Source organism: Lepus europaeus, chromosome 1 (assembly GCF_033115175.1).
Source record: "Lepus europaeus isolate LE1 chromosome 1, mLepTim1.pri, whole genome shotgun sequence".
NCBI lineage: Eukaryota > Metazoa > Chordata > Mammalia > Lagomorpha > Leporidae > Lepus > Lepus europaeus.
In genome coordinates this window covers 48,106,163-48,123,047 of record NC_084827.1, presented here as the reverse complement: position 1 = coordinate 48,123,047, position 16,885 = coordinate 48,106,163, and the positions used below count along the sequence as shown (strand labels likewise).

Genomic DNA, 16,885 nt, shown 5'->3' with positions numbered 1-16,885 from the left:
GGCGGGGGAGGGGCGCGCCGCCCGCGTGGCCCGCGCGGGCCTCGGCCGAGGGCTCGGGCCGGTCACAGAGGGAGCGAGCGCGTTTCTGCGCCGTGTTCGCGTTTGCTAGGGGCGCAGGCCGCACGTCTGGGGCGTCCACGTGCCGCCTCTCGGCCTGCCCTGCCGCTGGCTTCCGGCTTGGCGCCGGGGCTGGAGGCGCGGACGGGCGGCCTTGTTGGCAGCGGATTCCCGCCCGAATGCCTGTTTTTGGCGGGGGTCCTTTCAGCGTCCCGAATGAAGCCGGATTTAAGAAAGGGACAGGGGCCGGCGCCGGGGCTCAACAGGCTAATCCTCCGCCTAGCGGCGCCGGCACACCGGGTTCTAGTCCTGGTCGGGGCTCCGGATTCTGTCCTGGTTGCCCCTCTTCCAGGCCAGCTCTCTGCTATGGCCCTGGAAGGCAGTGGAGGATGGCCCAAGTGCTTGGGCCCTGCACCCCATGTGAGACCAGGAGAAGCACCTGGCTCCTGGCTTCGGATCAGCGAGATGCGCCCGCGAAGCGGCCATTGGAGGGTGAACCAACGGCAAAAAGGAAAAGGAAGACCTTTCTCTCTGTCTCTCTCTCTCACACACACTGTCCATTCTGCCTGTCCAAAAAAAAAAAAAAAAAAAAAAAAAAAAAAAAAAAGGCTAGGGCTTTAGAGTCGCGTTTAGGTGTTACATTTTCCCGTTGTGGTCGATGGGCTGGGCTGAGAGACAATTTGGGGTGCTGGCCAGAAAGATGGGAGTAGGCATAGTCATTCCGGTGGCCTTTTCCCAAGTAATACTTTTTATTCAATTATTAAACTTTTTATTCATATTAACATACACAGAAATGGACAGGAATGTCCTGTCTTGTGGAGAATTATTCTGGGAACACCAAACAAATGTTCAAGACAGGTAACTATAGGATATGAAGACACTTAAGTCAGTGGCTTTTTTATCACATATACTAGAGCACATGAAACAGGAAAAGTGAGTTAGACAAGGAAGTGATATTTTTAAAAAAGATTTATTTATTAGAAAGGCAGAGTTACAAAGAGGAAGAGGCAGAGAGAGAATTTTCCATCTGCTGGTTCATTTCCCAAGTGGCTGCAGCAACTGGAGCTGTGTTGATCCGAAGCCAGGATGCAGGAGCTTCTTCCAGGTCTCCCACAGGGGTGCAGGGGCCCAAGCACTTGGGCCATCTTTTACTGCTTTCCCAGACACATTAGCAGGGAGCTGGATTGGAAAGTGGAGCAGCTGGGACTGGAACCGGTGTCCGTATAGGATGCTGGCACTGCAGGCTGTGGCTTTACCCACTACTACAGTACTGGTCTTCAAGGAAGTTTCTTTTTTTTAAACTTTTATTTAATGAATATAAATTTCCAAAGTACAGCTTATGGATTACAATGGCTTTCCCCCCATAACTTCCCTCCCACCGCAACCTTCCCCTTTCCCGCTCGCTCTCCCCTAAGGAAGTTTCTTAACACAGTGCATTGGAAGTGGCCCATCCACAGCACCTTGACAAGCTCCTGGTGTGCTCTTTACTCTTGTGGCTGCTGTGCTCAGCAAGCTAGCAGTCAGTTGAGTTAATTCAAATTCAGATGCTGAAGTTGTCACCTGCCATACTTCCTTCTTTGAATACTATTCACATCCAATGAAAAAGCCAGTTACCTTAAAAAATGAAAATATCCTTAAGAAAAACAAGGCAGCAGAGTGCTTATGTAAAACATTCATTTAATGGTCCCAAACTCTAAATTGTTTCAGGTAACTGTCTCCTGATAAGCTTTCCTGTCGGTAAAGTAGAATAATATATTAATTATGAACTGTTCAATTTCAACCTGACTTAACAGTTTGCATTCACTGACAAAAAAAAAATCCTTTAGTAACACTACCAAACCATGATTGATTTCCAGTAAATACAAAAACGTCAGTAGAAGCAGTGTGAACAGTAGGCTTTTACATTAAAAATAAAACCTAGTTACTATTGTCTAGGAAATGTTTCAAATACATAATCATCAGATTAGCTGCCAGATTTTCACATTTATGATGTGGGAAGCTGTAGTTAATTTATCTTTTTAGGTACAGGTTTGTTTACCAAGCTCCATCTTCTAATAATGTAGAAGCTTGAAATGTGCCAAATTTAGTATTTTAAAGAATTCCATGGGATCTTGGTTCTAAATTATGGAAGACATCATTTTGAGTTAAGTTCTGTAAGACACAATTTAAAGAAAATACCTTGAGGCATATAATTCAATCAGAAGTGACAGTTTTATTTTCTAATTTGAACTTTTTTTTTTTTTAAGATTATTTGAAAGGCAGTTAGAGAAAGGCAGAGGCAGAGAGAGGGGTCTTCTTCTGGCCAGAAGGGCCAGAGCTGGGCTCATCTGAAGCCAGGAGCCTCAAGCTTCTTCTGTCTCCCATGTGGGTGCAGGGGTCCAAGCACTGGGGCCAGCCTCTGCTGCTTTCCCAGTCACTTTAGCAGGGAGCTGGATCGAAAGCAGACTGGACCTGGTGCCCACATGGGATGCCGGCACTGCAGGTGGCAGCCTTACCTGCTAAGCCACAGTGCTGCTCCAATCTAATGTGAACTTTTTTTTTTTTGACAGGCAGAGTGGACAGTGAGAGAGAGAGAGGTCTTCCTTGGCCGTTGGTTCACCCTCCAATGGCCGCTGCGGTAGGCGCACTGCGGCCGGCGCACCGCGCTGATCCGATGGCAGGAGCCAGGTGCTTCTCCTGGTCTCCCATGGGGTGCAGGGCCCAAAGACTTGGACCATCCTCCACTGCACTCCCTGGCCACAGCAGAGAGCTGGCCTGGAAGAGGGGCAACCGGGACAGGATCGGTGCCCCGACCGGGACTAGAACCCGGTGTGCCGGCGCCGCAAGGCGGAGGATTAGCCTAGTGAGCCGCGGCGCCGGCCTAATGTGAACTTTTAAAGGAAGTCCTGAGTATAATTCTATTCAGAATTTTTTGTTCTTTCTCATTTTATATGGATGTTGCCATTTGTTCTACCACTTCTCTGCACTTTTTAAAATTCAAAACACACTTCTTGTTCACTTATAAATGCTGAGTCACACTTTATTAGTATTAAAATAAAGTTTTATTTAAAAATGTTAAAACCATGATTCTTTTAGGAAAAAAAATCCCCCCTCCCGCCAACAAATACATAACACGATGAGCAGGATATTCGAACCACATGGGGTCTTAAATTTCGAATCATCTCCAGATCTACTGAATCAGAATCTTTGAAGAATAAGTCCAGGATACATGTTTTTTTTTTTTTTTTTTTTTTTTTTGGACAGGCAGAGTGGACAGTGAGAGAGAGAGACAGAGGGAAAGGTCTTCCTTTGCCATTGATTCACCCTCCAATGGCCGCCGCAATGCGGTCAGCACACCGTGCTGATCTGAAGGCAGGAGCCAGGTGCTTCTCCTGGTCTCCCATGGGGTGCAGGGCCCAAGCACTTGGGCCATCCTCCACTGCCTTCCCAGGCCACAGCAGAGAGCTGGCCTGGAAGAGGGGCAACCGGGACAGAATCTGGCGCCCCCGACCGGGACTAGAACCTGGTGTGCCGGTGCCGCAGGTGGAGGATTAGTCTATTGAGCCGTGGCGCCGGCCCAGGATACATGTTTTAAAATGCTCCCAATGATTGTATTTATACTGTAGGTATAAAATATATATGACAATGACTTGTGAGGTCAACTGCTGTAATGGTCTGTGAGGTAATCCAAGACTGCCGATGTGCTTGACAGAGCATTGAATACTCTTTTTTCTTGCCTTGAAGTTATCTTTTCCATCATGTACATTAGGTGTTGATGGAAACACATATACGGAGTTCCAAGTTCAAGGGCGATGTCAACCCAGTCCCAGATGCATTTCAGTGGGGTTTCCTCATATCCAGCAAACATGGCAGGGTTTGCTAAAAGTCCTCTTGCAACCATCACACCTACAAATTAAAGAACAAACACCATGTGTGTCCGCACATTATAAACTCATGGTTATTACTTCAAAGTGAAGTAGACAAGTGCCGGCACCATTGTACAGTAGGTTAATCCTCCGCCTGCGGCGGCGGCATTCCATATAAGTGCCGGTTCGAGTCCCAGCTGCCTCTCTTCCAATCCAGCTCTCTGCTGTGGCCTGGGAAAGCAGTAGATGGCCCAAGTCCTGGCTTCGGAATGGTACAGTTCCAACAGTTGCAGCCATTTGGGGACTGAACAGTGAATGGAAGACCTTTCTCTCTCTCCCTCTGTCTATAACTCTACTTCTCAAAAAAAAAAAAAAAGTGAAGGAGACAAACAGAATAGTAAAAAATAAGGATTATTACAAGTTTCACAATGCCTCCGTGTATTTCAATCACAAAACAATTTTGGTACCTTTTATAAACCAAGGAAGTTTAAATATACTTATGGCATTCCTTATGTTTTTAATCACTTCTACATTAAACATTTGCTTTTGGCTTTTCTGAGATTTATTTTTTATTTATTTGGAAGGTAGAATCATAGAAACAGAGGGAGAGACAGAGAGAAATTTTCCATCTGTTGTTCCACTCTCTAAACGGCTGCAATGGCAGGGGGTGGGCCAGGTCGAAGCCAGGAGCCAGGTGCAAAGAATTAAGCACTTGGGCCATCTTCCACTGCTTTCCCAAGCACGTTAGTGGGGAGTTGGCTAATGTGGCTTAGTTATACCACAACACTGGCACAGTCTGTGGCCTTTTCTTTTTTTTTTTTCTTTTCAGATTTATTTATTTGAAAGGCAGAGAGAAAAAGTCTTTCATCCACTGGTTCATTCCCCAAATGGCTGCAATGGCTGGAGCAGGACTGATCCGAAGCTAGGAGCTTCTTCTGGGATTCCCATGCAGGTGCAGGGATCTAAGCACTTGGGTCATCTTCTACTGCTTTCCCAGGCCACAGCAGAGAGCTGGATTGGAAGTGGAGCAGCCAGGACTTGGACTGGAGCCCAAATGGGATGCTGGCACTGACGGCAGCGGCTTTACCCGCTATGCCACAGTGCTGGCCCTGTGGCTTTTCTTTAGGGTAAATCCAGATGTTCAAATTGGGTTGCTTAGTTTATGTGCATCCTCCCATCTAGTAATACCTATCATAGAGTTGGGCTTGGCATGCAGGTAATTCAAGCAAATAATGAAACTGCATCACAGCTCTGGGGTTCCTTTGACTCCCATACACTTGAGTTCATTGACCCTCATTTCTATTTTAGGTGCTCTATTTTATCAATGGTCTATCTGAAAGATACTGACTGGTACTAGAAAAATATTTAAATCCAATTATCTGTTAAAATTATCTATTGTTTTTAGCTAGAAGAGTTGACTTAAGAGTTGACATTTTAATAAACTGCTTAGCTATAATTAGTACAATGGTAAAATATGGTTCAGTGTTAAAGAAAATTAAATTAACATTACTCCCTCCCTCACTTCTGCTGGTTAAAAGATAAAATCCAAGTAGCTATTTCTTACCATCTGTTCCAGTCACCTGCCACACATTTTCTGCTTCTTTTAAGCTTCTGATGTCTCCATTAGCAATTACAGGTATAGATATATTTTCCTTAATTATTTTAATAGCATCATAGTGTACTGGCTGATGTCTTTCTTCAACAGTTCTTCCATGGATTGTAATCCAGGAAACTCCCGTTGCTTCAGCCTTTTGACAAAGATCTACTGTTCTTCTGAGATCTTCATGGATCCTACAATTTCAAAATTTTATCTGTGTTCATAACACACAAATCTTAATGTTAAAATGGTTAAAATGATACTTCATTTATTACATTTACTTAGCCTTGCTATTATCATATTGTCACTTCATTAGCAAGATTTTATTCAGGGATCAGTTCCCATGCAATACCTCCAATTTAGCTATTTTAGCTTTTGTTTAAAAATTTAAGGAGGATGTTCTCCAGGATTATAAAACAATAATTATGACAAATCTTTGCATACTAAATGTCTTGCTTTAATGTTTCCATATACCTGGTACTGATTCATTTAGGCAGACACTCTCACAGCAGCAGACAAAAGTAACATTTTTAAATTACCAAGTATTTTATCAATGGATTAAAATATTGTCCTTACCTTATTTTAATAGAAACTGAAAATCTGGGGTTTTCCACTTGATTTCTTACTTGTTTCACCATATCTCGAACAAGCTCTGGCTTGTTTATCAAGCAAGCCCCATAACCTTCTGCCATTGCCCACCTTTATGAAGCAAACACAACAAATGAATCATACAAACCTAAAGAGAACATACAATCCTGAATGTACTGAAAATACATGGACCCACCCGTATTTCTCTGTGGGATCTGGAAGGGAAGCAAATTTTTAAGATTCATAAATCTAACACTGTACATGCATCAGTGAAATTAGGAAAATATGTTTGCTCATAAAGTACTCAGGAGGGGCCAGCACTGTAGCACAGCAGGTTAGTCCTGGCCTGAAGTGCTGGCCTCCCATATGGGCGCTGGTTCGAGTCTCAGCTGCTTCACTTCCAATCCAGCTCTCAGCTATGGCCTGGGAAAGCAGTGGAAGATGGCCCAAGTTCTTGGACCCCTACACCCACGTGGAAGACCCAGAAGAAGCTCCTGGTTCCTGGCTTTGGATTGGCGCAGCTCAGGCTGTTGCGGCCTATTGGGGAGTGAACCTTCGGATGGAAGACCTCTCTCTCTCTCTCTCTCTCTCTTTCTCTCACTCTCTCTCTCTTTCTTTGCCTCTCCTTCTCTCTCTGTGTAACTCTGACTTTCAAATAAATAAATAAATCTTTAAAAAAGTACTCAGCAAATGGTTTTCACTGGCAAGTGAGAATATTAAATTAAAATGCATTCGACCAAAACAGAGTTTAAGCATTTATAATTAACAGCAATCATTTCAGGTTTTTTGAATTCCAAATCTGATGTTTCCTGTGCGTAACGAGGTTTTATTAGTCTCACTAGTAGAAAGGTATTTTTGGCTTAGTGTTCCAATACTGCTAAACAGCTTATTTAACTTTCCTAATGAGGATACAAATACTTCTAACCTGATTTGGATTACACTGCACCTAAAATCTTGACCTTATTCTTTGGACACATTTTTGAAGTATTCAGATAATCTAGTGCCTTTATGGTAGAGATATTATTGTCAAATTAAGCACATCCCAGTTAATTGAACCCAATGAAATAACTGCAGTATGGAAAGAAAAGGTGGCCATAAAAAGATATTTTAGAGTCAATTAATTAAAGCATGTGGAGATGTCCCAAATCACAGAATCAGTTTTTAGGGCAAGTATATCTGATGTAGCAGTAAAAACACATTTTAGGGATTGCCTGTAAACCTAAGATTCTCACAAAACTACTTAGGACTTCAAGACAGATCCACACAAAAATTTTAACAATGAAGGGAGACAAAACATTTATCAAAGATCTAGGTAGACATCATTTCAGCCATCAGAAAAGACCTCTGGAAATTATGTTCCTAAATGATCTGTTCTTGTTTTTTTTTTCCTTCTCTCTTTTTTAGAGCCCTGGTGCTTTAACTCTTTAATTTTTGGAAAACCAGAAAGATATTTTACCATGTTCACACAGTTTATGTCCTAATATGTTTAAAATTTTTTCCAACTTCTTTGAGCTTTACCTCTGAGGGCAACCACAGTTAATGTCTATTCCATTTGCATAAGGATAGACTATTCGAGCAGCTTCAGATAAAAGTCTTGCATCATTAGCAGCAAACTGAACAATCAATGGGCAATCACCTGGTAAAATAAATAGCTCAATGTTAAAATGTTAAAATTCACAGGAAAAACCCACACACATAAACACACACTGTAATATTGTGTAGGATGAAATAAGAAATACATGAAGACTAAGAAGCATTTGTTTAAATAAGGTAACATTAACAATTTAAAAATATTTACATTAGAATTAAGTAAAAATTCAAGCAGTATAAAATTTGATAAAATGAAGTCTTTCAACATCAAATCCCTTTTCTAAAGGTGAGTTCACATATTCCAGAACAATTTACCTGTATAGACAAATGTTTTACATACACTGCTATACCTATTGTATTTGTTCCTGATGTACCTGGGAGACGCATGGAGATCTGTTTTGTTTCAAGTGGCATATTCCACTATTTGAATGGACCATGAAGTGTATTTTAACTTGCAGCTTTTCTAAGAAAATGCTTCAATGAAGATACTCTTGAAATCTTCCCTGCTTTCTACTATATGTGCTGTATATTTCGCCCTAGTTTGTTGCTAGTCTATTTGTACTCTCACACGTAAAAGTTTAAATATTTTTAAAAGTTTATTTATCTATTTATTTGAAAGCCAGAATAAGAGAGTGAGAGTGAGAGTGAGAGAGAGAGAGAGAGAGAGAGGAGAGAGATCTTCCATCTGCTGGTTCATTCCTCAGATGACTGCCAACAGCCTGGGCTGGGCCAGCAGAAAACCAGGAGCTTCTTCTGGGTCTCCCAAGTGCATATAGGGGCCCAAGTACTTGGGCCATCTTCTGTTGCTTTCCTAGGTGCACAAGCAGGGAGCTGGATTGGTAGCGGGGCAGCCGGAACTTAAACCAGTGTCCATATGGGATGCTGGAGCTCCAGGCGGAAACTTAACTGGCTGTGCCAGAAAGCAGGCCCCTAAAAGTTTAAATTTTAATGAGGCCATTCTTTTTTTTTTAAGATTTATTTATTTATTTGAAAGTCAGAGTTACAGAGAGAGAGGAGAGGCAGAGAGAGAGAGAGGTCTTCCATCCAATGGTTCACTCCCCAATTGTCTGCAAGGGCCGAACTGCACCAATCTGAAGCCAGGAGTCAGGACCTTCTTCTGGGTCTCCCACATGGGTGCAGGGGCCCAAGGACTTGGGCCATCTTCCACTGCTTTCCCAGACCACAGCAGAGAGCTGGATTGGAAGTGGAGCAGCCGGGACTTGAACCTGTGCCCATATGGGATGCCGACGCTTCAGGCCATGGTGTTAACCTGCTGCACCACAGCGTTGGCCCCAATGAGGCCATTCTATCAAAGCTTTCCTAGGTTTTAAAGAACATACTTTTCTCATCTTTGGTTTAATGTTATAATCTCTAGATACATATATGTTAACACTGAGAAAGTTTTTGTGAGGACTACTTCTAGGAGAATCAAAGGGTCTTTTTAAAATTTTTTTTAAAAAGATTTATTTTTTTTGAAAGGTAGAGTTAGAGAGGCAGAGAGACAGAGGTCTTCCATCCACTGGTTCACTCCCTAAATGGCAGCTGGAGCTGCGCCAATCTGAAGCCAGAAGCCAGGAGCTTCTTCCAAGTCTCCCACATGGGTACAGGGGCCCAAGGACTTGGGCCATCTTCCACTGCTTTCCCAGACCAAAGCTGAGAGCTGCATCAGAAGTGGAGCAGCTTGGACTCGAACCAGCACCCATACGGGGATGCCGTCACTGCAGGGGGTGGCTTTACCTACTCGCCTTAGTGAGGGTCCCTCAATAGGTCTTTATCAAAATGCAGATTTCTGGGCAACAACCCAGGTGCACTGACTCAAAATTCCATGGCAACCTAGTGTTTTATAGGATTATTTGTGATAGAATTTGCCTTTTTTCTTCATGGAGAGGGACAGTGCTGTCTCTCTTGCAACTCAAGAGAGTTACAGAATTTCATTTTAACAACCATTTATTGGCCCAATATATTTTCAACTCTGTTACATGCTGAGGATACACAGTGAGGCATTTCTAGTCCTCTAGCCCTCAGGAAGCCTATCATACAGTGGGAGACATGGGCATATCAGAAGGAAACTACAATACAGCTAGATTAAGTACAACAAGAGAGTGTGTTTAGGAGCAAGCACATGTGGGAAGTGATCAGGAAAGCTTCTTTGGCCACAAACTCTCAGAGCTAGAGTAACAAGCATGAACTATAATTTGCCAGAGAGACAGAAAGAGAGAGAGAGAGAGGTAGACATCGGGGAGACAGAGATGACTGGAAAGAATATTCTAGTTAGAGAAGTGGCAGAGAAAAGGGCATATTCAGGGACATAAACCAGTTTGGTATGTTTGGAAAAAAATGCAACTGATGGAAGATAAGGCTGTAGACGTATTCACAAGTTGGAGCATCAAGGACTTTGCATATTATTCTCAGATGCTGAAATTTTAGTTTTTAAGGGAGTGGTTCTCAAACTGTTAGCAGGTTCAGAACTCTCTGGAGGGCTTTTCAAAACACAGACTGTTGGGGCTGGCATTTTGGTACAGCTTGTTAAGCCACTGCCTGTGATGCTAGCGTTCCATATTGGAGCCCTGGTTCAAGTCCTGGCTGCTTTGCTGCCAATCTAGTTTTTGGCTAATGCTCCTAGGAGGGCAGAGGAGGAAGGTCCAAGCACTTAGGCTCCTGCCACCCACCGGGAAGACCTAGATGGAGTACCTGGCTCCTGGCCCAACCCTGGCTGTTGTGGGCATTTGGGAAGTGAACCAGCAGATGGAAGATCTCTGTCTCTCCTTTTCTCTTTGTTGCTCTGCTTTCAAATAAATAAATTAAAAAAAAAAAAAATCACAGACTATTGCACCACACACAGAGTTTCTGACTCAACAGGTCTGGGGTAGAGCATGAGATTTTCCAACGACTTCCCATATAATGCTGATATTGCCAGTCTAGGGATTACATTTTGATAATTGTTTTTGGCATTCAAGGGCCCAAGAGGATTTTCAGCTGGGAAAAAAATAGGATCAAATTTACATTTTAGATAGGTCTCTTTGGGCTTGAAATGGGACAAGACCAGACACATGGGAGTGGAATCTATTCTAATAGTCCAAGTGAGGGGATGAAGGCTTTAAGAGAGGCTAACCTGGGGCTAGTGCTGTGCTATAGCGGATAAAGCTGCTACCTGCGATGCTGGCATCCCATAAGAGTGCCAGTTCAAGTTCCAGCTGCTCTACTTCGGTCCCACGCCCCTCCTAATGCACTTGGAAAAGCAGTGGAAGATGACAAATCCTTGGGCTCCTGCACCCATGTGGGAGACCCAGAAGAAGCTCCTGGCTCCTGGCTTCAGCCTGGTCCAGCTTCAGCCATGTGGCCATCTGGGGAGTGAACCAGCAGATGGAAGAGCTCCCTGTCTCTCTGTAACTCTGTCTTTCACATAAATAAATCAAGAATAAAAAAAAAAAAAGAGGCTGACTTTATACTTCACTGATCATTTATGAGGCACTCAATAAAATTAAAACCATTTTTAAAAGATTTTTAATATGAAATCTCTGAATTTTGTTGTCTTTGATTAGACCATATGTGTTAGTTTATAAAGTCAGTAAATTATAAGTTTTACATACCTTGGTTTGTGGTAAATTCACTGTCTCTGGCTTTTATAGATTTCACAAAATCAGCAGCAACTATCATTGGTGTATAACACAGATCACAATTGTATTTTCTCACTAGTGTTCTAAAAGCCAACCTGTGAACATATAAAACTTCATACATTTAGAAAACACTTAAATCATATGTACTTCTATGCTTAATTACTATGAAAGCATCTGTCTATGGGAAGATGGAGATGATGTACTTTTTCCTATTGTTTCTACTAGGTGTAATGTGGTTACAAACATAAGATTTCTGAAAGGAAGGAGGGAAGATAGGCTAGTGAGCTTAGGTCCTGAGGAATGAATGAAAGAGTAATGAGTTCCCTGGTTGTGTTGTTTGTTTTTGACTCAAATATCCCAGCCTTGGGCATTGAAGAAGCTGGACACCTGCAAACACCAGTGGGTACAGACAATAATAGCCCTGAAAGTCTGCTTTCTACCTGAAGGACCAGAAAAGGAGCAGCCTAGGTAGAGAGAAGACTTCAAGATTCTATTCAACCATAGTGCAGAAACAGGTGTGGCTTCATCTCCACCTGCAAATGTTGAGCGGGGAGCCTGGACTTCCACCTTCCCTAGACTGTAACAAGGTGCCCCAACACCCCTCTATGCTAGAGTCCAAGAAGTCCAGGCCCTTCTGATAACCAGTGCAGCAGCCTCTCAGTGGTAGTGATGGGGACCACATGGGAAGCCTGGACTTCTATGCCTACCTAGCAGCAATGATGCCTCTTCCCTTCTCTGGGAGGATGAACCTGTGGTCAGAGGAGGCCTAGTGGAGAGTTAGGACTTTGATCATTGCCTGGAAACTATGTGAGGCCACCCCACCATGGGGAGCTGGAATTCTCACCATGTCCAGCAGTTTTAAAAAAAAAAAAAAAAAAAAAAAAAAAGCCCCTTGACTCCAGATATCAAAGAAGCCAAGTAGAGAACATGGACTTCTGACAGTCATGAGGTGATGTTTCAGCCTGGTCCAAACCTGGCAGTTATAGTCATTTAGGGAGTGAACCAAGTAATCTTTCTCTCTGATGTTCTACCTTTCAAGTAAATAAGTAAATCTTAAATATTCAAAGTCATTGTAATCCACTATAAACAGGGTAAAGAAGAAACATTCAATAATCATATGCAAATAAACCATTAGACAAAATACACTTATTTATGATTTAAAAAAACACAACTCTCAGGAGGCTTCTAGTTCAACAGAAAATTAAATATAGAATTACTGTAGGATCCACCAATTTCACTTCTGAGTATATACTCAACAATAACTGAAAGCAGGGTTTCAAAGAGACACTTGTAGCTCTATGTTCCCAGCAGCATTATTTGCAAGGACTGAATGGTCAAAATAATCCAAGTACCATCAATAGATGACCAAAAGGTAGTTCATACACAAAACCAATTATTCAGCCTTAAAAAGGAAAAGTCTGACATGTGCTACAACCTGGATGAACAATGAAGACATTATGCTAAATCGGATAAGGTAATCTCACAAAGATAAGTACTGAAATTCAGAGAAAAACTAGAATAAAGGCTGTTAGGGGTTGGGGACCACAAAGGAATGAGAAATCATTACATAATGTGTACAAGGTTTAAAATTTATAAGATGAAAAATCCTGGAGATCAGATGCACAATATGAACTAAAATGAAGTGTACATTTGATTAAGAGGTAAATTTTACTTTACATGTACTTTATACTAACTAAAAATAAAAACAACTCAATAGAAAAAAGAAAATGGTCTAAATAGAATAGGAGTAAAAGGTACAAGAAACATTTCTTCAAAAATGTACAGATGGCAAAAATCGCATGAAAGATGGTCAACATTGGGTCTGCCTTCTGCAGTGTTGCTACCCTATATAGTTGTGGGTTTGAGTCCCAGCTGCTCCACTTCTGATCCAGCTCTCTGTTAAAGTGCCTGGGAAAGCAGCAGCAAACGGCCTGAGTGCTTGGGTGCCTGCTTCTCATGTGGGAGACCCGGATAGAGTACCTGCTTCCTCGTCTGGCCCAGCCACAGCTCTTGTGGCCATTTGCGAAGTGAATCAGTGGATACAAGGTACCTCCTCCCTTCTCTCCCCACTGCTGACCTGCCCATAATTCTGCCTTTTAAATAAAATACATAAATCTTAAAATAAATAAATAAAACATCACCAAATAATATGCTGACAGGAGGAATTAAAAAAAAAATAAAGTTCAGCCTCACTATATAGTTATAATGTTTAAAGCACAGGGTAGGTATTACTATATACTTACCAGAATGGCTAAAATAGAAAAGGTGACATTATTAAAAGTTGGTGAAGGTGAGGACAAACCGGATGCTACCTACATTGTTGGTGGAAGTATAAAACAGTAATGTCCTATGCAGTGTGGCAGTTTCAAAAATAGCTAAAAAGACAACTGACATGTGACCAAGCAATCGTACCTCTCCACATTTGTCCCAAGACAAATGTTAATTCAAAAAAAGCTGGACTCATGTCTACTACATATTCATAGGTAGGACTTACAAACAGATATAAAGTCTGGAGATACTGTTTGTTTGTTTTAAATATTTATTTATTTATTTATTTGAGAGGCAGAGTTACCGAGAAGTCTTCCATCCTCTGGTTCACTCCCCAAATGGCTGCAACGGCTAGAGCTGGGCTGATCCAAAACCAGGAGCTTCTTTCAGGTCTCCCACATGGGTGCAGGGGCCCAGGCACTTGGGCCATCTTCCACTGCTTTCCCAGGCCATTAGCAGGGAGCTGGATCAGAAGTGGAGCGGCCAGGAGTAGAACCAGTACCTATATGAGATGATGGCACTGCAGGCAGAGTCTTAACCTACTCTGCCACAGTGTAGGCTCCTGGAGATACTGTTTATTCTGGTCTCACACATTCAAGGCATGGGAGAATCTTAGGACTTACAGTATTAAGACTCCAAAGCTAGGAGCTTTAAGATCCCACTTTTTAAAAGTCAGAGAATAAAGGGAAATCACATCTCAGTTCATGACACATTCAACAACACCTACTTTGAATAGCGAACCATTGGGGCACAGACTTTTACCAGCTGCCCAGAATGAAACATTTCTATTGGATCTTTTCTTCCTTCTTGACATACTGTGGCTGGTATGCCGTCACTCTTCATGAACAGATTGGTTTCAAATCTGAAATCAGAGACAGTTTGCACAAAGAAAATTATTTTCATTAGATGAATTCTCATCCTTCCAACAACTTCAGTGGCCAACACTACATATTATCCATCAGGCTTGTGGGGCTCAGAAAATTTTTTGCTTCTTTTCATGGTATCAAACAGGATACCAGAAAATTCTGCCTCTATTTTTGAGATAAATAAATATGGAAGGCTACACAAGGAATTTGCAGAAAAATGAGATGTGGAAAACTACATTATTTTTCTAGCATATCATAAAGTGATTTTTCATGCTTTTAATTTTTCCCTATGTTATTATGCTTGGTATTGATAAGCCATGTATGACTAGCACTTTAAAATATTTAATTCTTGGCATTTACTCAGGAAAGATCTATTATCGAGAGAACAAAACCAGTCAGCATTTTAAAAGATAGCCAGGACTTGAACTAGCATTCTGATACGGGATGCTAGTGTTACAAGTGGAGGCTTAACTCCCTGTACCACAACTACAATTCCCCCTGGGCTTAGTAACTGAGAAACATATGCACAAGCCAAGTTTAAAAAAGTCTAGTTAAACCATTTAGATAATAAGTTGAAACTAAAAATATGGCCAATGTCTTTAAGGATGACTCACCTTGGAAGTAAGCTTCAGAAGCACTGACATTTAAGAAACAGAGGAAAAATGAAGTGCAAAGGGACAGATGAACACGGGAGCTGGGAGGAACAAATCGAAGAACATTCGAAAGCCAATACAGGAGAGTATCTAAGGATTAGAGAGGGGATAAACATCTTAAATAGCACGGAAAGGGGAAGAAGTCGAAACAGTGTCAGTGGAATGAGCTCATTAGTGACTTTAGCAAGATCAATCTCATATTTATTCTTGTACTCACAGTAAATGGCACAAAGAAGGCCTCTGTCAGTATGTATTTGTTGAATCAATCAGTAGTTTTCAATCTTGCACATTTGAATGACATACAGAGCTTTTAACGATCAGAATACCCAAGGTATACCCAAGATCAATTAAGCTGGAATTTCTGGGTTAGGGATACAGGCATCAGTGGCTCTTAAAGCTCTCCAGGTGATTTCAATGGGTAGTTAGGTTGTACTACTGGAATGAATAAACCCATATATTCCATGGTATCTTGTACATTTGTTTTAATGTCTTTCTATCTTACCTATCAGCTCCTTTAGGATGTGAATTTAGTGTTATGCTTGTAAACTCAAGCCTGGATGTACAGTAGGGGCTCACAATTTTTCATTGGATAAATGGATACTATGCATTCCTCTAAAATCTTCCAACATTAAAGAAAAAAAAAAGCCAAGGTTGGGAAAACCACATATAATTCACAGATAATGTTGTTCATTAACAGTCAAAATTATGAAACAATTAATTTTGTGTATTACAGCTGAAACCTAAGGTGAATCTGAGCACACAGACCTTGGCAATTCATGGGACTTCCATTTGGAATAGTCAACCCTACTGGCATCACGACAGAGATGAAACAAATCGTTTTTAGGGAAAAACCCGAGACAACAATGAATAGAAAGCAAGATGCAACGTAGCATGCGACTTGCTCACCTGAGTTGTCTCGAATACGAAATGAGTTAAGATTTAAAAGGCACTTAGAACAGTGTTAAGCATTGGCTAAGTCCCATCACAGCACTTTCTTGCAGTACTGTTAGCACATGGTAGAGAATCATGCAATTCTGGAGTTGGAAGGAATTGATTTTTCGGTTCCAAACTTACTGTATAAAATGGAAGTTATACTACAGCATCTTTCTTTTTTAGGAAGGAATGCTTATGCAAACGCGTCCACACCTGTTGACCCTGTTACTTGATCGGTATTTATCTTGGGAGAAACCTGGGTAATTAAAGCACAAATATTAACAGAGATGTAATCGGAACCAACTTGGTGATTTTATAGCTTCAACACCGTTGAGTTCCATCAGTTTCTAAGATGAAAAACCCTGGTGTCACTCATAGCATGTGGGCTAAAACTGAGAGAGGTAGGAAAGTAAAAGGGCAAGAGCTCTTGGGACCGGGCGCAGAGCCAGGGAGTCTCCCTTGGTTTTTTCTGATTCATACTTCTTCATCAACTCTCCCTAATGCTCCTCACTTTTCCTCGCGTGCAATTTTTCTTCCCATACTTCCCCCCCCCCCAGGCTGCCACTCCGGGCGTGGGGCACATAGAGCTGGGTGGCCACTCACTCACGCCTGTCGACAATGTCTTGCCTTGAGCCGCCAGGCCCTGGATCTTGGCTGAAATACTCGCTTCAGCGGTGAGCGCGGCGGCCACGTTCCAGCGCCCCTCTTCTCCTAGGCTGGGCCGAGCCGGAGAGAGCAGAAAGCTCTGCCCGGAGTCCTTCGGGACCTTGGCGCGCGTCCGCTCCTGCGGCCCCCGGACTCCCAGCCAGGCTTGGTGCAGCCGCCACCCAACAGTGAGTCCGCCCGTGGGGTGAAGCGCGCGCTGTCGCGA

The 16,885-nt window shown here is 42.3% G+C and overlaps 1 protein-coding gene across 9 annotated transcripts; it reads right to left on the bottom strand.

Annotated features, from left to right (window-relative positions):
* Window positions 1-2,928: 2,928 nt before the first annotated feature.
* DUS4L (dihydrouridine synthase 4 like) lies at window positions 2,929-16,881 on the bottom strand. Of its 9 annotated transcripts, none has more exons than XM_062175132.1 (8): window positions 16,156-16,881; window positions 15,043-15,171; window positions 14,290-14,424; window positions 11,268-11,389; window positions 7,606-7,723; window positions 6,076-6,198; window positions 5,467-5,693; window positions 2,929-3,942 (listed from the first exon to the last, which is right to left on the bottom strand). In XM_062175132.1, the coding sequence occupies exons 3-8, from the start codon at window positions 14,403-14,405 to the stop codon at window positions 3,695-3,697; spliced, it is 954 nt and encodes a 317-aa protein (XP_062031116.1). In that variant the 5' UTR covers window positions 14,406-14,424; window positions 15,043-15,171; window positions 16,156-16,881; the 3' UTR covers window positions 2,929-3,694. The 9 variants fall into 9 exon arrangements, with proteins under 9 accessions (XP_062031116.1, XP_062031061.1, XP_062031221.1 ...); XM_062175077.1 differs by having other exon boundaries at window positions 15,043-16,270; window positions 16,618-16,881; XM_062175237.1 differs by having other exon boundaries at window positions 16,618-16,881.
* Between the last annotated feature and the right edge of the window lie 4 nt (window positions 16,882-16,885).